General features: G+C 35.6%; 1 protein-coding gene and 1 long non-coding RNA gene across 2 annotated transcripts; one reads left to right on the top strand and one right to left on the bottom strand.

Moving 5' to 3' along the window:
• Positions 1-6,423: 6,423 nt before the first annotated feature.
• LOC137966413 (uncharacterized) lies at positions 6,424-7,274 on the top strand. Its single transcript, XR_011116207.1, has 2 exons — positions 6,424-6,727; positions 6,855-7,274. It is a non-coding gene; the product is annotated as an uncharacterized lncRNA (long non-coding RNA).
• Positions 7,275-13,483: 6,209 nt separating this feature from the next.
• On the bottom strand, positions 13,484-16,288 carry LOC137966404 (probable LRR receptor-like serine/threonine-protein kinase At3g47570). Its single transcript, XM_068813002.1, has 2 exons — positions 14,065-16,288; positions 13,484-13,936 (listed from the first exon to the last, which is right to left on the bottom strand). Exons 1-2 carry the CDS (start codon positions 16,220-16,222, stop codon positions 13,530-13,532), a joined length of 2,565 nt encoding a protein of 854 aa, XP_068669103.1. The 5' UTR covers positions 16,223-16,288; the 3' UTR covers positions 13,484-13,529.
• Between the last annotated feature and the right edge of the window lie 5,977 nt (positions 16,289-22,265).

The following is a 22,265-nucleotide window of genomic DNA, read 5'->3' as shown; positions in this document are numbered from 1 at the left end:
TTGTCTATACATTCCATAAACACTCCATGAAATTGTTTATACACTCCATAAAATAGTCTAAACACTCCATACACTACATAACATTATAAATAAACTCCATATAATAATCAAACACAACAAAATTAAATCAATTATCACTATCAATTTACAATCACCCAAATAAAAACTATAAATCATTTAAATAAAATCCTATTACTATTAGAGACTTACTAGAAAATTACAAGAAATATTTTAAATTTTTCCTTGGAAAGTTAAATGGACCTCTTATTGCCTTTTCTAAGGAAATAAATAAAAATTAATAATTAATCTAATATATTATTATACTTATCGATAAATTTTTAATCACATAAAATGTTAAACATAAAATTGCTATGAAAATTGCATCATGCTCAAAGTATTATACCATCAACGGTCAAATACTTATTCAAAATTTTTCTATATGGTTTTCTAACCCATCTTGGCAAGAAAATCTTACTTAGAAAATTATATGATTTTTTAAAAATAATTTATAATTAGAAAAATATTTTGAAAAAACATGAGGCACTAATGGTCCCTATATTTCTACTAAAAATGTCTTTTCAACATTTATTGAAAAAACCACTAATAGTCTTTAGAAACGTATTTTTACTAAAATATCTTTTCAATTTCTTTAAGAGCCATGAGGAAGGGACAAAGAGTTTTTTTTTCCCATGTTTATGATCTCGCCCGTAGGGGTGGCTTCGAATAAATTATATATAAAATTATGCATACATTTTAAAAAAATATAATGATAGGGGAGGTTCAAGATTGAATTTCAATAATGGATTAAAATGTACCAATATTAATCTTTTTTACTCCAATTATTGTCTAGCTTGTTTTGTAATTTTTGAATCCCCCTAGATGAAAATTTATATTCTAGGAAAAACTAAAAATATTTTTCCTATGATAAATATTCCCAAAAAACATTTAAATAAAATCTTATTACTATTAGTGACTTATTAGAAAATTATTAAAAATATTTTAAAATTTTCTTAGGAAAGTTAAATGGACCTTTTATTGTCTCTTATAGGGAAATAAATAAAAATTAATAATCAATCTAATATATTATTATACTTATCGATAAATTTTTAATTAAATAAAATATCAAACACAAAATTACAATGAAAATTGGTTCATGCTAAACGTATTACAACATTAACTGTTAAATACTTATTTAAAAATTTTTAAAACGTATTACAGCATTAAATTTTTTTTTTTTTTTTTTTACTTTATGATCTCGCACGTGCAAGATCATCTTCGCGCGGGAGAGGGGGGAGATTATTTCTCCCCTAATTTTCCCCTGAAGTTAGGTTCTGGTTTTCCGCCGTGATGATGCGGAGGGAAGGGGGTTACGGCGCCGGGGAGGACCTCTCGATCCAGCGCCCGCTCCCCCCCCCCCCACGCTCCCGATTCCGACTCACCTCGAGCCGGCTCGCGAGTCAACGAATCGAACCTGGCTTCGGTCGAGCTCAGCTCGTTAAGGTAAACGAGCCGATTTCTATGCTCAAGCTCGGCTCGAGCTCGATACATAACGAATCGAACAGAGCCGGTATCGAGCCGAACTCGAGCCACTCGCGAGCCGGCTCGGTTCGAAGCCACCCCTAGACTTTCGACCCTTTAGCCATCTTGGGTTCTAGAGAGAGAGAGAGAGAGACTGAACGTGGGAGATACTGAACTCAGCTTCCTTCTTTCATGGAGGTCTTCCATCTCGCCGAGGGGAAGACGGAGACAATTTATAGATAATCAGTCGGTTAAGCGCGGACGCCGGATCTGGTACTATCAATTCGATTCAATTAATATTGCCATTAATAATATTTTAATTTAGTTGTGCTTTAATGAAGTTTATTATAGAAAATAATAATCTAAACTATTGAGAAGAACGAAGTACAGAAGCGGCACAAATCCATGGGAGAACTGAACACCTCTGACCTTTTGGGAAAAGAAAGATGGAAAAGCGACGACACCTCTAAAGAACTCAACATTTAATTAATTAGATCCATCGACCCTTCAATGTTGGAATATTTATTTGTATCGACTGGGCTAGTCCTTGTATAAGATCTGTGGGGTTGTTTTCCTAAAAGGTTCGAGGCATGGTATCAGAGCAGGTTAGTCCCGAGTTCGAGTCCCGTTCCCACCAAATTTTATCCCAAGTATTTCTGGTGAATTTGTCCTGGGTTTTTCCAGGAGTTTGTCCCGGATTTTTCCGATGAATTTGTCCACGGGTTTTCCGTGTGGGAGAGTATTGGAATATTTATTTGTATCGACCGAGCTAGTCCTTATATAAGATCCGTGGGGTTGTTTTCCTGAAAGGTTCAAACATTTTAGCCTAATGGTTTCGATATTCAAACTACCACCGATACGGAAAGAAAGAAGAAGAAGACAAAGACATGACTCTACGAACAAAAGAGAACCCGTAAAACAAAAACAAAAAATACTGAGCATCGAAACTTAGCAATCCGCCAAGTGGATAGACAGAAAAGGGAAAATGAAATAGAAAGGAGAATAGATTAGCGAAGGAGAGACTTGTTGGATCCTCTGGCGCAACGGTGTAAAGAGAAATTGGCAAAGACATCAAAGGCGAAGATGACGCAGGGCAGAAGAATTTATCCTATCGTTTCCGTGAAGAAGAAAGGTTAGAAATAAAAGAAGGAAAATGGCTTCCTCCAACGACTTTAAATCAGCAGCAGAAAGGCATCTCAGCTTGCTGTTTTCAATATCTTCAGCAGAGAGTGGGCATGTGCTCCGTCAAAATTTCTCGAGCCGGTACTTCCCTTTTCTTCGTATCCCTTCCTGTTCAAGCGGAGATGGGGTGAGGGGTTCTTGGACGACGCCTCCGCATGGCTCAACACCTCGAACCACCACTACATCTTCCTCCCAGCACCGACGGGTGAGGGCTCCCTGGAGGAGAAGGCAGCGGTCTAAGGCTTAAAAGAAATTGTGATTTTATTATCATATATTATCAAATGGAATTCAAATAATTATGTAAATTAAATCATTAAAAAATCCCAATAGGGGCATAATTTAAAGTGTAATTTTTTTAATTTTTCATAACATTTGAGTAAAGAGTGAAAATAATTTTAAACTATTAGGGGACTAAAATAAATTTTTAGAATATATAATTAACCTTCATTTGAGGGAGGCAGATAATTTACAAAATTCGATATCAAAATCTTAATCAATTTTAAGTAAAATAATCAATTTTAAGTAAAATAAAAATAAAAATTATTATTATTATTTTAAATCTATTTAAGATAAATAAGTAGAAAAAAATATTAAGTTAATTAAATATAAAAATAAAATACTTAAACAAATTGTTACTTTTACAATATATAAATTATCACTCTTAAATTAGTAAATAAATATAACATTAAAAGTCATGAATTTATATAAATAAATAAATAATATATTTTATTATATAAAAATACTTTGATCGATTTAAATTTTATAAGATGGTTTTATTTAAAATTTTATTAATAAAATAAGATAATTTTAGATTTGTTTAAATTAATAAAATTAATAGAAGTAAAATAAATATTAAGTTAAATAAATATAAAAATAAATACCTAAACAAAAATTATTAAGTTTATAATGTCAAGATGCTTGATCAAATTGTTTCTTTTACAATGTCTAAATTCTCACTCTTAAGTTAGTAACTAAATATAATATTAAAAAATATTATTTTAAATAAATAAATAAATAAATAAAGTATTTTGGGTAAAAGAAGTGAGGGTGGAAAGGTTGGGCGATAAGAGAGGGTTGGAGCATGGTCAAAGAGAAAAAAGAATGAGCAAGAGGAAGGGCGTTGAGAGCGAGAAGAAGTAGGAGAACAGAAGGCTAGGGTGTCGAGAGAAAGAGAGAGAGAGAGAGAGTAAAAGTGAAATTGGAGGGTGTGGCCTCACTTTCACTCGTTTTAAGTGGCGGGTACTAACAACACCTAAATGTAATCGATTAGATATTATAATTCCAAATATGAACAAAATCTAAATATGACCATCAAATTGGGTAAGTTTAGAGAGTAAAAGAGTCATTATATTGATTTAATAACTTGATTTTTATTAAATTTTGTCAAATAAAATTTAATAATTAGTGCTAACTAAGATTGAAAATTTAAATCCCTCAAATTTATGGTTTGTCCATCCCAAATCGTTTTCAGGCTCAGAGTGAAATGCAATGCATACTATATTCCCCATTCATTTCCCGTCCTCATCCCATGCAAACCAAGTCCAAATCCAATCTTCATTTTGCCAAAATCCTGACCGATGGCACCGTCTCCTAGCCACCCCCTCAAGCCTTTCTCACATCCCGTGACCCTCCCGACGAACCCTCCTCCTTCACCGAAGCTTCCAAGTATTCCGAATGGTGTCGTGCGATGCAACTAGAATTCGATGCCCTTCTCTCCAACAATAATTGAACTCTTGTTCCTCCATCCTCATCTCAGAATGTTGTGGGCTGCCGCTGGATTTTCAAAACAAAATATCTCTCCAATGGCTGAGTTGAATGGCGAAAAGCGTGCCTTGTTGCCAAGGGCTATAGTTAGCTCGAGGGTTTGGACTATTCCAAGACTTTCAGTCCAGTTATCAAATCGACAACCCTTAGGTTAGTTCTTTCCATTGCCCTCTCTGAAAATTGGTTGGTTCATCAATTAGATGTTCAAAATGCGTTTTTTCATGACACGTTAGATGAAACCGTCTTTATGTCCAAGCCTAGTGGATTTGTCCATCCTCAATTTCCCACCTATGTCTGGAAGCTCAATCGTGATCTCTACGGCCTTAAGCAGGCCCCCCGTGTGTGGTATGCTCGTCTGAACAGCAAGCTGATTGAATTTGGCTTTGTTACTTCCAAGTCCGACACTTCCTTATTCATCTACCCCCGTCAGTCCATTGTTTTGTATTTTTTAGTTTATGTTGATGATGTTCTCCTTACTAGCTCAGATAGCTCTGCCATTGTTCAGCTCGTTAAATTACTCAGTGCTGATTTTCCAGTAAAAGATCTTGGTCATCTTCATTACTTCCTTGGTATTGAGTGTCATCGAACTTCGAATAAGATTGTTTTGTCCCAACGCAAATATATTTTTGATTTATTACATAAGACCAATATGGCTAATTGTAAGCCTGTTGGCACACCTATGCCTCCTCCACTAAACTCTCTGCCTTTGATTCAACCTATATGGACGATCCTTCTCTATACCAGAGTGTGGTGGGAAGCCTCCAATATCTTCTCTTCACTCGGCTTGATTTAGCTTTCTCCGTCAATCGGGTCTGTCAAGTTATGCATTCCCCCTGTCTTTCTCACTGGCAATATGTGAAGCGGATCTTACGATACTTAAAACAAACCCTGGATTATGGTCTAGTTCTCACCCCTTCTCCATCTCCTGTTCTGGCTGCCTTCTCTGATGCTGACTGGGCAGGCTGTCCCGACGACCGAAAATCTACTGTTGGTTATTGTTTATTCTATGGCACTAATTTCATCTGCTGGAGTTCAAAGAAACAAACTACTATTGCTCGGTCTAGCACGGAGGTTGAGTACAAGGCCTTGGCCCATGTTATGTGTGAACTCGTCTGGGTTCAATCCTTATTATCTGAACTGGGCATTTTTTTATCTCAGCCCTCATTCTTTATTGTGATAATTTGGAGGCTGCTTACTTATCTGTGAACCCTGTGATGCATTCTCGAACCAATCATGTGGATATTGATTATCATTTTATTCGTGATCGTATTCATAACAAGATTTTTCGAGTCTCCTTCCTTTCCAGCAAAGATCAGATTACATGTCTTGACCAAGCCCCTATCCAATACCTGATTTTGCACACTCAGATTGAGCTTCACCATCCTGCCAGGACTGTTGGGCTCGTTGGGGGTAACAACAAGGTTAAGTCTCTCAACGCCAACTCAGCACTACCTCAGCAAAAGACTCAAACACTGAATATATCATCACAGCATGTATTCCAGAAGCCTCCAGAATACTGACACATGACATGTATTCCAGAAGCCTCCAGAGCATTACAATGTGTATAAATAACCACCTCTTGTACACATATTAAATTGAGGAGAATGAAATTACAACTTCTATACTTTCTGTGTCTTGTTTACATTTCTAACACAAGGCAGAACTAGAATCCGGTGGGGAGGGTGATGTTCCGCGCGGAGACGGAGCTTTTACAGATGCCGAAGAGAGTTTCTGACTGACACAGCATTTTCTGTGAAGAGGAAGCGGCTATGACAATCCCGAGAAAAAAAATTCAAATAAGATTTTTGTAGGGTTTATTTTGTATACTTAAATAAAATTACACATATTTTTCATCCCCTGCGTTCAAGCTCATTTCAAGGGTCGCTTCGAACTGAGCCGGTTCGCGAGCGGTTCGAATTCGGCTCGGTACCTATTCGGTCCGATTCGGGTTCTCTCAAACGCGACTGAAGCCAGGTTCTGCTCGACGGCTCGTCAATTTAACGAGCGGCGGATTGGGAAATTTTCGGGAGTCTCGGTCTCGGGGGTTCGGGAAATTTTCGAGATTCTCGGTCTCGGAACCGGAAGACAGTGGTCGTCTTCCATTTTGTCTTTGCGATTCCGCGATTCCCATGCCCTGCTCTGCCATTTCCCATACTGCTCTGTCGTTTCCACTGATGAGGCCATGGCTTATGGTGCCGTTGTTCATGCCGCAATTCTGAGCGGCGAAGGCGACGAGAAGGTCCAAGACCTGCTGCTTCTGGATGTGAGTCTCATACGTGTTTCTTTCTTGTGTTTTGCCCTCTCGTTTGGGCAAATATGCCTCTCTCCTCCTCCTCTGACAGAAATTTAATCCAGAAATTGCCCTACATTTCTGCCCTTCATCTTTGCAGCTCGCTGACTTCCCATTACTGCATTTCTGTGCTCCAATGGCGCGGCCTGGTCTTTGCAGCTCCGTTCGGCGTTGCCTGCTCACTCTCTTTTTGTCTATTTCTCTCCCACAATAGTCTCAACTCGGAAAACAACAAGAACAATGGGAACGGCTGTATTTCTCCTCTTCTTCGCTTCCATTCTTCTCGGCGGGTCGCTAATTCCCAGCAACATGGTCTCAGGTATTTATTTCTTTCTTCCTCTTTATGCAGACATTTATGGTTTAGTTATATGTTAAGTTTTATTGATCGATAAATTGTTCCTTTGTTTTCAATCATCTCTCGGAAGTTGTCAACCCTGCTTCAATTTTGCCTGTAAAACACTAAAAACCCTTTTTCTTTTCTGCCATCTATCGAGAAGAGCACATTAGCTGTTGCTAACCACGATACTTTCGCCCAGATCACCGAAACTTACAGAAAATGGATCCATAGACTCAAAGAACAAAAACGAGTCTGTAATCTATGGCTTCTATAATTGGCGAATAAAACCATCTCAACAAATTACACATATTAGAGCATGCTTTCTTTTGCTTTAAGCAAATCCGAATCGCTTCTATCTTTTTTTCTTTTAATTTTTTTATCGCAATATTATTCAGATCTGCCGAAACTTTTTTTTCTCTGGCAGATACATCACTTTGATTAATTCCTTTCTTCTCATCCACCGCACTACTAATGTCGCCTCTGTCGCAGTCCTCAATCGCTGCATTTGTCTTTTTTATATTCGTACTCATCTTTCCGTTCATTGCGTGAATTGGAAACTTGAATCCCCTTTTTAGCTGGGTTTGAGATAAAAAACGGTATGCTCAGGAAGAATCCCTTTGAAGGAGATGAGAATCGATGAGATGTTTAAATCTTAGGGGTGGTTTCGAACCTAGCAGGATCGCGAAAAACAGAAATTGGATGCGAAAAAAAGGAAAGTCAGAGGTTTTTTAATTAAATATTTGAATGAGTTATATTTGTGTTATTTTTATTTTTATTTGTAATGTTATGTCGTTTATGGAGTGTTTAGACTATTTTATGGAAGGTAAATAATTTTATGGAGTGTTTATAGATAATTTTATGTAGGTATTATCTATATATGTCCAATTTTAAATAGAGGTAATATTAAATTTTATATAGGTATTATATATATAGATTATACCCAATTTTAAATAGAGGTTATATTTAATTTTATATAAATATTATATATATAATCTAATTTTATGTAAAATATATGTATAAGTTTATATATAATTTATTTAATATATATTTTTTAAAAAAATTTAAATATATATCGAAACTCGAGTTTTAACCGAGCTCGGTTAAAATTTGTGGTAACTCGAGTTTGACTTTGGCTCGAGTTTGAATTCAAAATATTTAAATCAAATTTAAACATATGTCGGTTGCGACTCGATGCCAACCATCGATGACTCCATTGTCATATTTTTCCCGGTCCGGTAGAACCAGGAAGTTAGATCTTCTCAATCCTCATCCAATATCCCCACCCAAATGTGGGATTTGATTATAGGGGATAGGAAGAGATTAATGGTGAGCAAGCTACCGCACTTTGCGATCATAAAAGCAGTGATTGAAAAGGACCGCCAACTCTTCTCAAACTTTTCAGTAGTAGGGTGGACTGTGGAGTCTGTTTCTGTAACAGATGCTGCACGGAGTTTTGTAGGTGACGGGTCTTTTCAAATGGTTTATAACCAATTACTCTTTCCCCCCTTGGACCAGTTTGACTTCCTCTATCGTTCTTCACAGATCTTTTCGGTTTCTAGTTTTTACTCAACGCCGAATCACCAGACGGCCGTCCAGGCACCGTTAATGGAAGTTAAACAGGCCCAGAATAGCCTGCGGAAAACCAATTCAACAGCCATTAACTCTCATTAATTGTCTGCACCTTGGGCAGGTCTTGTCGCTGTACGCCTGTACTTTGGAGACAGAACCTTGTAAATATCACATGGTGGCCCTCGGAACGATATAGGCCATCACATGATTCACATCCATTAACAACACCATCGACAAAGAAGTTGATAACCATTGCGTCACGAGTTCTTCAGTCCAGTGCAGAGACTCGACGTGATTGGGTGTTCGTCTTCCTCTCTGTTCTACTCAAACGTATGTATGAACCTGGAATCACTGTAAGACCATTAAATAAGATAAGATTCATATCTTATTCAATCCTGCAGCAAACCTCATTACTCCTTAATTAGATATTGCAATATATTTTCGCTTTTGTTTTTTTTTTTTTTTTGTCTGATCCGACTTGAAGCTACATAGAAGTTACTTCACTCTGTAAAAGTAGATCATCCGGTTCCTTTATAAAACGATGGAATCTGAATTCCTCCTTTCACACAACGTAGAATCTACTTTCCTTTTTTATCTTTCTCTTTGGTTCTTTTTTCCTTCTTTTTTCTCCTCTCTTTGTTTCTTATCATTGATTTAATTTTATAAATAATTTTTTTATCATTTATGTCATTTATTATTATTTTATAAATAAATACTTTTATCATTGATTTTTAAATATTATGGATAAAACTTTAAATTATTATTTTAATTATGGTGTAAAATTTTAATTACTTAAATAACTTAAATATTTTTTAAATTAGTAAATTTACTCTTTGATAATTTATTTAATTTATGAGTTCTTTTGGCATAATTTTGTGTAGTTGCCCTAGTATCAAAAGCTAGTGCATATTCTTGACTAGAAGATGACAGTTTATACACAGTTCATAAGTATGGACTTGTGCAATTGAAGTTTTTGTATTTAATGTGTAATTTGTTTTGGCCTAGGTGGCTTTTTAAGAAGGATGAATTGAGATTCTAAGTTTAAAATCCAGTGCTTTAAATCAACTATAGATACTTAATACTCTCTAATGAGTTTGGTGGACTATATATAACTTTCCTGCCAAATTAGCCTTTTTTACCCGTTTTCAAAAAGCTACGAAAAGTGTTGATCGATCAATGAAAGGTATGATCAATCAACCATGTATAACGGCTATATTTTATAAGTTCTCCAAACTTGTTGATCGATCAGAGCATCAAACAACTAGTTTTTAACCTTTTATAGAGTTCATAGATCGATCAACTCATTTTGACTGATCGATTATGCTTTATAAAAGTAATTGTGCAATGTTCAGGGTAATTGATCAAGCAATAGGGTATGATGAAACATGCTTTATAACCTTATTACTTTTATAGGACTAAGTTCTATTGGCATGATTTTGTGTAATAAAGGTTGCCCTAGTATCAAAAGCTAATGTATATTCTTGACTAGAAGATGACATTTTATATACAGTTCATTAGTATGGACTTGTGCAATTGAAGTTTTGTATTTAATGTGTAATTTGTGTTGGCCTAGGTGGCTTTTCAAGAAGGATGAATTGAGATTCTAAGTTTAAAATCCAGTGCTTTAAATCACCAATAGATAATACTCTCCAATGAGTTTGGTGGCCTATATATGACTCTCCTTCCAAACTAACCTTTTTTACTTGTTTTCAAAAAGCTACGAAAAGTGTTGATCAATCAATGAAAGGTATGATCAATCAACCATGTATAACGGCTATATTTTATAAGTTCTCTAAACTTCTTGATCGATCAAAGCATCAATCAACTAGTTTTTAACCTTTTAGAGAGCTCATAGATCGATCAACCCATTTTGACTGATCAATTATGCTTTATAAAATTAGTTATGCAATGTTCAGGGTAATTGATCATGCAATAGAGTTTGATGAATCATGCTTTATAACCTTAGTTGACAACATTTAGGATGATCGATCATGCCTGATTGGATGATTGATAATATTTTATAACCTTATCTGGTAGCATTCGGGTTGATCAATCATGCTATACGAGATGATTGATCATGTTTTATAGCCCATGTTGGTTGATCAATCATGCTTAGGGGTGGCTTCGAACCGAGCCGGCTCGAGTTCTGCTCAGTGCTGGCTCGGTTCGATTCGTTATCTATCGAGCTCGAGCGCCGAAATCGGCTCATTTACCTTAACGAGCCGAACTCGACCGAAGCCAGGTTCGGCTTGTCGGCTCGCAAGCGGGCTCGAGGTGAGTCTGGATCGGTATCAGAAGAGGGAGAGGGGGGAGCAAGATCGGGAGCGAGGGGGGGATTTTCCTCCCCTTGTCAACGTCGAGCCCCTCCAGACGAGTGTTGTCGCAGCTGCTTGCCGGCTGCCTCTGTGGTCGTCCATTCAATTTCTTCCTCTCCTCGCCGTTGTCGCCGTCATCCCCGACGATAGGTCCTCCCCGGTACTGTAACCCCCTTCCCTCTGCATCGTCTCAGCGGAAAACCAGAACCTAAGTTCATGGGAGAAATCAGGGGATAAATAATCTCCCCCCTCCCCCGCGCGAAATCGCACATGCGATATCATAAAGTAAAAAACAAAAGGAACTTTTTGCTTAAACTCTCTTCCTCATAGCTCTTGAAAAAATTAAAAATACATTTTATAGAAATAAGTTTCTACGAACTATTAGTGTCTCATGTTTTTTTTAAACACTTTTCTAATTAAAATTTCTTATTAAAAATCATATAATTTTCTAAATAAGATTTTCGTATCAAGATGGGGTAGAAAATTGTATAGAAATTTTTTGAATAAGTATTTAACAGTTGATGCTATAATACTTTTAGCATGAAACAATTTTCATTGCAATTTTGTGTTTGACATTTTATTTAATTAAAAATTTATTGATAAGTAAAATAATATATTATATTAAATATTAATTTTTATTTATATCCCTATAAGAGGTAATAAAAGGTCCATTTAACTTTCCTAAGAAAATTTTAAAATAATTCTTGTAATTTTCTTATAAGTCACTAATAGTAATAAAATTTTATTTAAAGGTTTTTTTTGGGAATATATATCATAGGAAAAATATTTCTAGTTTTTCCTAAAATATAAATTTTCATCTAGGGGCACTAAGGAGGCCATAGTAAATTTATGGCCAGATTCAAAGATTACAAAACAAGCTAGACAACAATTGGAGTAAAAAAGATTAATATCGGTGCATTTTAATCAATTATTGAAATTTAATCCTGAACCTCCCTTATCATTATTATTTTTTAAATGTATGCATAATTTTATATATAATTTAATCAAAGCCACCCCTACGTGCGAGATCATAAACAAGGAAAAAGAACTCTTTGTCCCTTCCTCTTGGCTCTTAAAGAAATTGAAAAGATATTTTAGTAAAAATACGTTTCTAGAGACTATTAGTGTTTTTTTCAATAAAAGTTAAAAAAAGACACTTTTAGTAGAAATATAGGGACTATTAGTGCCTCATTTTTTAAAAAATATTTTTCTAATTATAAATTTTTTAAAAAAAATCATATAATTTTCTAAGTAAAATTTTCTTGCCAAGATGGGTTAGGAAACCGTATAGAAAAATTTTGAATAAGTATTTGACAGTTAATAATATAATACTTTGAGCATGAGGCAATTTTCATAGCAATTTTGTGTTTGACATTTTATTTGATTAAAAATTTATTGATAAGTATAATAATATATTAGATTAATTATTAATTTTTATTTATTTCCTTAGACAAGGCAGTAAGAGGTTCATTTAACTTTCCTAAGAAAAAATTAAAATATTTCTTGTAATTTTCTAGTAAGTCTCTATTAGTAATAGGATTTTATTTAAAGGATTTATAGTTTTTATTTGGGTGATTGTAAATTGATAGTAATATTTCATTTAATTTTGTATTGTATGGAGTTTATGCGTAATGTTATGCAATGTATGGAGTGTTTAGACTATTTTATGGAGTGTATAAAAAATTTCATGGGGTGTTTATGGAATGTATAGACAATTTTATGGAGTGTTTATGGAGTGTTTATGCAGGTATTATATATATATAGATTATCCCCAATTTTAAGTAGAGGTCATACCGAATTTTATATAAGTATTATAGACATAGATTATGTTCAATTTTAAGTAGAGGTCATACCCAATCTTTTGCATGTATTATATATACGTTATGCGGTGTAGAGGTCGTGCCCAATTTATGTAAAATATATCTATAATTTTATATATATGTTTTAAAAAGTTTTAAATATACGTTGAGGCTCGAGCTCGGCTTGAACTCGGGTAAAATTTTTGGGCTCGAGCTCGATAATAATTTTAGGCTCGAGACGAGGTTCAGCTCGAAGCTCAGCTCAAAATATTTAAATCAAACTCGGCTCGAACATAGGCAGGTTCGGGCTCGGCTCGGCTCGATGCCACCCCTAGTCATTTGATCATGTCAAATGCTTTTTTTTTCAGGACTATGCCTCTTGGAAACATAACTCCTGCTTCCTTACTATTCATTTCTTTGATCGAAGAGCTAGATGAATACAAAGCTAGACATGTCTAAAATTTGTTAAATTTATAAAAAAAAATAGATATGAACCTAAACTTTTAGAGATAATAAATAAGACAAAGATCACATTATCTCTGTAGGTTGATTCAATCATAGAACCTGCTATAATATGAATACATAAACATATTTTTTATAATAGAGGAAAGTAATAAAGTCTAATTAATATTAAACTATTATTATCTCAGACATAATTAAATAATTCAATATAAATAAAAAACTAAAATAAACACGAGTCTGTGTTAATTCTGGCTCCATCCACATCTTCTCTTCGACAAAGGAGATCCTTCGTCTTAGGTGTCTGTCATGTTTTGCCTGTTTCGATAAATCCCAATGCCAGAATACATGTCCCTAAACAAATACATTTCTGAAACAACAGAATTCATCTCCAAGCGCCTGCTCGGCAGTTCTTCAGAACAGGATAATCCAATTCGTAGTACCGAGAGTAAACAGTTCTGCCAATTGATTCCACCATTGCGGCTCCTACCATTTCTCACAACTTCACCATCCTCCAAGAGCAGTAGTGGGTCAACAATCTCTGTTAGTTGTTGGGGCAAAGCCGTCTTGACGAATTGATGGAGCGATAAACCATCTGCGAACATTTCTTCGGTGGGCTTCTTCCTGGTAAACATCTCCAGCAAAAGAATTCCATAGCTGTATACATCTCCTTGTGTGGACACCTTAGCGTTCATTCCATACTCTGCCATGTGAACATCTTGTTTACTTAGAGCAAATTAACAGGTTAATATTTCTTCTTTGCTAGGTAGAAATAGTCATGTTTTAGCTTTCTTCTCCATGTTGTACTTACATCGTATAAGAGAATATTACCTGGGGCAATGTATCCAGTGGTACCCTTTACAGCCGAGGTAGTTTGGTTTCCTGTTGCTTCATGAAGAAATCTTGCTATCCCAAAGTCACCAACATAAGCATTCATGTCATTGTCTAAAAGAACATTACCAGGTTTCAAATCACGATGAACGATTGGTACTTCACAATGATGATGGAGGTACTCCAATGCTAAAGCCACATCAATGGCTATGTTTAGCCTCTCTTTGAAGGTGAGATTTCTCATTTGAGATGGCCCCTCTGAACTTTTTGGGTGCAGCCATTTCTCCAAACTGCCGTTGGGGAGATAGGTAAAAACCAGAGCTTTAAAATCATTACCTTTGGAATCGATGCTTGAGCAAGCTGTTATGATCTTGACAAGATTTCGGTGCCGGATGCTTCTTAAAGCTTCGCATTCAGCCATAAAACTCTGAGAAGCTCCTCTTTTTTGTAGGTTGAGTACCTTCACTGCAACAACTCTCTCATTATTTTCAAGAACGCCCTTATAAACTGAACCATAACTTCCCTCACCAATCAAGTTGTCGCAGGAGAATCCATTAGTTGCTTTAAATAGATCCCTGTAACTAAGGGCGAAGAACTTATCTTCAGAAGATGATGGGTGGCGGCAAGAAATTCTGTTTGAAATTCTCCTCCAGTAATAATAGAGTGCCAATATGAAGATCAATAATAAACAAATGATGGCACCACTGATGATCAGTACTTGCTTAAGATGATGCTTGTCTCTCCTTTGTTGTCCAAGAGTATGTGTAGGACAAGCAGGCAATTCTAATTCTTTGATACCCCCACAAAGCTTATCATTTCCTATGACTGAAACTGCAGCTTTATTCTTAAAAATCCCCACCTCTGGCACTTTTCCTTCAAGATTATTAAATGAAAGATTCAAGTAACTCAAGAAAGTAAAGTCACTAAGGTATTTTGGGATTTCACCTGATAAGTTGTTACTTGAAAGATCAAGACGGACGATGCCTCTAAGAGTCCTCAGTGATGAAGGGATGGTTCCATTGAATAGGTTCGCATGGATTATAAGGTGCTCCAAGCTGAGGCAATTGCTCAAGGTGCTTGGCATCTCACCTGACAGTTGATTGTTTGAGATATTCAATTCTCCAAGATTCTTCAAATTCCCAACTTCCATTGGTAGTAAACCGCTCAAAGAATTATGGGATAAGTCAAGGAACCTGGTCAAGGAGGAAAGACTAAAAACCTGTTTGGGTATGGGACCTGTTAGTTTATTCTGGGAAAGGTTTAGCTCTTGCAGAAATCCAAAATTTCCAAGACTCAATGGGATACTTCCCGTTAGACCATTTTCATTCAAATACAAAAGGTTTAGGCTAGTGATGTTTCCAATCGAAGATGGGAGTACACCCGATAGTTTATTTTGCTTCAGTGCCAGCACTTGAAGCCTGTTGAGCTTCCCAATACTGTCCGGAATTTCACCTGTTAGAAACATGTTTGGTAGGGTCAAGATCTCCAAGTTCTCAAGATTTTCTATCCCTCTTGGCAGATTCCCATGTATCCGATTGTCTCCTAAACTTAATTGCCTTAAGTTGGAAGACAAATTGCTTATGGAGTTAGGCAAAAGGCCAACAAGATGATTCCTCCAAACATTCAACTGTTCTAGGCGAGTACAATTCGTCAGTTCCCTCAAGAAAGATAGTTCATCACCATCCCTATTTTCGAGCTTGTTGTTGTAAAGCCTAAAGTTCACAAGACCCTGTAGTCTACCCAAATTCGGAGGAATTGCTCCACTGAAACTGTTGTTGCCTAGGTCGAGCATTCCGAGTGATGACAAATTAGAAACAGAAGCAGGAACATGCCCACTAAGGAAGTTTGATGACACCATAAACAATTTTAAATTGGGAAGAGTCAAACCTAGGTCAGCTGGAAGGCTTCCTTGCAAGTTATTCTTAATTGCAGCAAAAGAGGTAAGAGAAGAGAGATTGAAAAGTGAGAGAGGTATTTCACCAGAGAGCTCATTTAGACTGATTTGAAGAGCCTCTAAACTCACTAATTGGCCAAGTTCATATGGAATACTTCCTGACAAGCTATTTGACCCAAAATTCAGCAAATTGAGGTATGAAAGATTTCCTAGAGAAGTTGGAATGCTTCCTATAAGCTTATTATAACTTACACTCAAGAACATGAGGTTAGGCAAGTAGCCTAGTTCAAATGGAATCTTACCCTCCAATCGGTTCCCGTTCAAACCAATGCCCACCAGCCTTGCACAATAGGTTAGATTAGCTGGAATTTCTCCTTCCAACGAATTATTTCTCAAATCAAGAAATTGCAACCTGAACAAGCGACCGATCTCTGTAGGTATTTTTCCATGAAGGCTATTGTTTGTAAAGTCAATATCAGAGAGGAAGGTGAGGTTTGCTATGTGGGGGGAGATGGTGCCGGCCAAACCAAGGCTTGAAAGGCTCAATGCAATTACCCTCTCATGGCGACGGCCACATGTGACCCCATGCCATTGACACAGATGCGATGTCCAGTTCCATGAGGACAATGCATCCCCAATTATCTGCTCTTTGAATGCAAGCAAAGAGAGCTCGTCTGTTTCATTACTAGGCCGGGTGGTGGTGTAGGCTATAGGCATTGATGAAATGAAGAAACAGGCACAAAAGAAGAAGGTGACTCTCCAGAAAGCCATTGAGATGGGAAGCAAAAGTTGGTGAGGAAGAAGAAAGGGGTACTTGTCTTCTCCCTCTACACTTGCATATATAGATGGAGAGATGGCTACAAAGGTCTTGGTCTCAGAGTAGTGGTTGACTGACTTAGAGTCTTGTAAATTTCCATTTAGTGGTCGACAGACTAAGAGTTTTTCTTTAGTGACATGAAACCTTCTGTCCATGTCGTCTGTAACTTTAAATTTCAATAAACATGTACTATAGTGCATAGGACTTTCAAGACTACCAATGGGAAGTGAAGAAAGAACAGAAAAGCTAGGTACCATTAGTTTAATGGTTCCCACTTATGAAGATCAACAATGTGAAAAGCAAGTTAGGAGGGCTGTACGTTGGGGCTATAGGGTGGGTCTCTCCTGCAAAGAGAGAGGAAGAAGATGATCTCTCCCTCTTTTCCTCCAATTGAGAGGTGACCCTTCCCCTTTCTTGGCAGTTCTTACTGTTTTTTAATCAAGTGAGTTTTTACCCATTTTGGGTCTAATTACAGTATCCTATTAAATTATGAAAATGCAAAAAAATGGGACAGATTTTTATTAATTTTTTTTTATGATGTCATATGACACCCTCTTCAGTTCAATCAGTGGTGTAATGACATTGAATTAGATAGTTGTGTTTATAATTGTGTCAAATAGTTTGGTTTTATTTAAAAAGCATTACAGATTGTGCATTAGAGCATAGCAGAGTTGCCGGCGACCTCTGTCGAGCCGATCAATCTGATCTAACTCGAGATTGGGAGACACTGAGTTGGGTCTCGATCCCTAATCACAAACTCAAATCTACAATATGATACTCACTGCCAATGTAGACCATCCTAGTTTTATAGATACTGAGTCAACATTGATTATTGGACACTAAATGGAACGAGTCAACTCTTACTCATTCTTTTTCCAAATTTTGCTTACAAATGAATCATTTACCTTACTCTTAGTCAGTCAACCACTAAATGGAACGAGTCAACTCTTATTCATTCTTTTCCCAAATTTTGCTTCCGAATGAATCATTTATCTGACTCGTAGTCAGTCAACCACTAAATGGAACGACTCAACTCTTATTCATTGAACTGATGAGGGTTTCATATGACATCATAATTTTTTTTAATAAAAGTACGTCCCATTTTTTGCATTTACATATTTCAATATGATACTGTAATGAGACCCAAAATGGGTCAAAACTCACTTGATTAAAAAACAATAAGAAGTGCCAAGAAAGGGGAGAGGTCACCTCTCAATTGGAGGAAAAGATGGGGAGATCATCTTCTTCCTCTCTCTTTGCAAGAGAGATCCACCCTATAGCCCCAACATACAGCTCTCCTAGCTTGGATTTCCCTTTTTTGATCGTCATAAGGGGGAACAGTTAAACTCGATTTTCTTTTCTTCACTTCCCATTGGCAGTCTTGTAAGTCCTATGCTATGCAGTATATGTTAATTGTTATCACTGTCAATATTGGAACCAGGAATTAGTGTGAACAAGTGTGGATAAGGGAGAATGACATTACCTTTGTGGGAATCGATGGTGGCACAAGATATCATTGAAATTTGAAGTTAAAGACGACATGGACAGAAGGTTTCATGTCACTAAAGAAAAACTCTTAGTCTGTCGACCACTAAATGGAAGTTTACAAGACTCTTAGTCAGTCAACCACTACTTTGAGACCAAGACCTTTGTAGCCATCTCTCCATCTAGAAATGCAAGGGTAGAGGGAGAAGACAAGTACCCCTTTCTATTAGATTCGTAATAGTAAATTTTAATCCAGAATTTACAACATGCTAGAATATTAGGATTAAAAACAAAATACCTGGATCTATTCCGTAAATTTTCCCTTCTGATGCGGAATCTCTATGACGAACGATAAGAACGGATATGGTCTTCCTCAACTAAATCGCCTTATTCCTCAATGGGACCTTCGTCTCTCTTCCGGATGGGGAGAAGGAAAACTGTGTGTGATTTAGTATGTTGGGGACCATAACCATGTTGTGTCTCTTTATATAGGGTTCCCATAATTCCCTATGGTATCTACTCAAGTGGCCCATATTCATGGCCCATTCCTTAATGGGTTTAACAAAATTAGATCACTTAATTTCAGCCATTCCATTAATAATAGAAAATATAATTGCATAATAAATATGTTACCCAAATTAGAATATGAAATATGAATTTCCTAACACTTTCTTCTTACTCACCTTCTTCTTTTGTGTTTGTTTCTTCGTTTCTTCAATGTCTATAACCTGCACCACCTCCCGGCCACCTCCCGGCCTAGTAATGAATACGTTCCGTTTTACGATGACTTCCTAAAGAGAAAAGTGAGGACGAGAGAAACAGAATTCGGCTTCCTTCTTTCATCGAAAACAGAACCTATTCGGGGAGTTCAACATCTGACACCAACCACCTACAAAAGTCTTTTCACCGGGCAGTTCTAGCCTTGCAGAGAAGGAGGTGACCGGCGTAAGGTATTGAGGCCGATTTTTCGGTGGCTTCAGGGTGTTCTTGCAGGTGGCCGAGGGGAAGAAAAAAGACTAATGGAACAGGATTTGGGTATTAATCCTAAGATGGGTAATTAAATGCTTACAAGATAAAATCATAAAAAAATTATTAAAATATATAATTAATTGAACATATTAATCATCCATTATTTAAATAAATAAATATTTATATTTAATTAAATATTTTAGAATAACATTATGCCTTGTGTGTGATGAAGGGAGTAAAATATACAAAGAATCATTCTTTTATTTTTTTCTACCATTTTCATTCTTTGTTTTTCGATTTGTATTTGATCTCTCTTTTAATTCTTCTCTATTCTTTTGTCTTTTAATTTTTGGCCAAGGATTTGTTGTGTTAATTTATTTCTTTAATTATCTGTGGGTGGCACTAAGCCAAACGGACTTGCAAACAATTTGAGCTCGGTTTAATTCAATTTTTATTAGAGCTTGGCTTGAACTCAAACTTGGAATAAGGGTTGTTTAGTATAACAAATCAAGATAGAGATTTTCTATGCTGGCCTTGTCGGCTTGTGATTTGACTCGTTAGTATATATATATATATATATTTTTTTTTTTTTTTAACAAAAATACTTTTTTACCCTAATTGCTATTGTTAGTTCCCTCTTTTGTAAGTTGTAGATTGCTCTTACTTACCTTAAACCTCAAAGACGATTGGTGGTTCAAACCTTTCAGGTCGTGAGCCAACTCATTAGCATATTATTTTTACAAAAAAAACCTTTTATCCTAATTGTTTTTGTTAGTTACCTCTTTAGTTGGTTGTAGATTGTTCTGGTTTACTTCAAACCTCAAAGACGATTGTTTGTTCGAGTCCCTCAACATACAATATTGGTGCTTGCCAATGGTATAAATACTATTGATGGAAAATTTTGCTCTTTCTATTAGATCTATTAAGTTGACTATTGTAAATTATTAAGCTCCGTAACAAAGTCTTAGACTCCTCTGCAATGAGCATGCAGTTAAGTGGTTCTAAGCTCATCACCAAATTTTCTCTATTCATTTTTGTAATTTTTTAGTTTTTTTAGTTTTAAATATATGTTGAGCTTGAACCCTACTCGAGCTTGAGCTTGAACTCATTTAAAATTTTCAAGCTTGAGCTTGAGCTCAATTAAGTCTCGACACTTGGCTCGAATTTGAGCTTGAAGTCTTAAGGTCTAACAAAGCTCGAACCTGCACAGGTTTGTGTTGGGATCGACTGGATACCACCCCTAAGAAGAACCATCTCTATTTCCAAAACTCGAGATAAGGGTCTTAACAAGGACTACTCTCCATCCAATTGTACTGGTAATAGTAAAAAAAACTTCAATGTCCCTGATCTGTTATTGAATAATCTACCTTAGATATGTGTCAACTTATAAAATCTAATTAATTAGAATTTCACACCCTTTAAAGTGGAGCATAGATACCATGTATGTCCAAATTGTTGTACATGTGTGAATTCCTTCTTTAAGAGAGGTTCAGTGAATAAATATCTACGTTGTTCAAACAATCACACGTAAGGAGTCACAACCGTACCGAATGTAGTAACGTCTCTCATGAAATAATAATTCACTTCTATATGTTTTATTTACTTGTGAAAGATATGATTATTAACGATAGATATAATAACATGATTATCACAAAACATCTTCATTAGCTCCTCCTTAACAAAAAAAAAATTCATTTATGAGTCTCTTCACCCACATCAACTCACATGCAGTAAATGACATAGCTCGATGTTTTGCTTTTGCACTTGATCAAGTTACTATTATTTTTAAAATTTTCATATAATCAAATTTATACCAACAAAAGTGCAATACCCTCTAGTCGATCTCCGATCAAGCTTAGAACTTGCATAATCTCCATCTCCATCTCCATCTAAATATCCAACAATATTAAGATGTTTATGTGTTGCATAGTTCAAGCCGATACCTAGAAATTTCTTAAGAAAGTTTAGAATACGCACCACAAAATAACATTTTTGTGTCTTCGAAAATCAATAAAAACTTCATAAAATTGTAAAATCATGGGATGAAGGTTGGAAGTCTAGCTAACTGCTATTGATGCTTTAAATGAAAGCATTAAATGTGTAATTGATGTTTGATTAATGGATATTAACTTTTAATGAAGGTTGGAGGCATTGGGGTTCCTTACAAAATATCATTTTTTTCTCTCAATTAAAGTAAGTAAAAAAATACATAAATATTCAGCATTGGGGTGTTGCGAGAATCAAACTTAGGACCTCTCACACCCGAAGCAAGTATTATACCACTAGACCAAACATCCACCATGTTTTAAGGGGATTAATATTTGTTCTATTCTTTTATTAACTATCGTTGCCTGTTGAGCATGCGCTTCTGTTGCATTTAGTGAGAGAAAATATAATTTTTTTTTCAAAACATAAAGAATATAAGAAAATTGTTTTTTAAAAAATTTTAATTTTAAAGATATCTTTTACATGAAAAAAAATAGGTTGACTGTGTTTCATTTGCAATAGTATTTTATATTTTTCTACTTAATAAAGTAATTAAAAACCAACTACTAAATTAGAAAAAATAATTATTTTCCTCATTAAAATATATGAAAAGTCTTGACATATATTTTCCATATCCTATTAAATCAATCAACTGATTTTATTTCATTTTCTTCAAGAAAATGGGGATATATTGTCATATTGCCCGATTTAGAAGACCACATTGAACTATTTCACTTCACTAATTAAAATGGTCCATTAGTCATGAACTAGTGTTTTTGAACTTATGTTACACCCAAAATGCTGCTTTAATAGTATTAGCATTAACTAGTAAAGTTAATAAACTGGTGCTTTAAATTTTGATTAATTAAGCTTGAATGCTTTTGTAGGAGGTAAATGAGATAAACGAAGATGTTTAAAAGAGGATTTACTGGCCTAGATGGTGTCAACAAGTTTCACTGAAAATTGTAGAAGCAAAGACAGGAAAAGCAAGACGAAAATAAAATATTCCATGTTAATGGTGACAAAAAATGGTTGAAAGTTAACGAAAGA

The sequence above is a fragment of the Aristolochia californica genome, unplaced genomic scaffold (genome assembly GCF_029961685.1).
Source record: "Aristolochia californica isolate CCGP_79_NKW_82.1479 unplaced genomic scaffold, dmAriCali1.0.hap1 SCAF_10, whole genome shotgun sequence".
Classification (NCBI taxonomy): Eukaryota; Viridiplantae; Streptophyta; class Magnoliopsida; order Piperales; family Aristolochiaceae; genus Aristolochia; species Aristolochia californica.
Note: the sequence above shows the minus strand (reverse complement) of the source record. Positions and strands in the feature narration are given on the sequence as shown.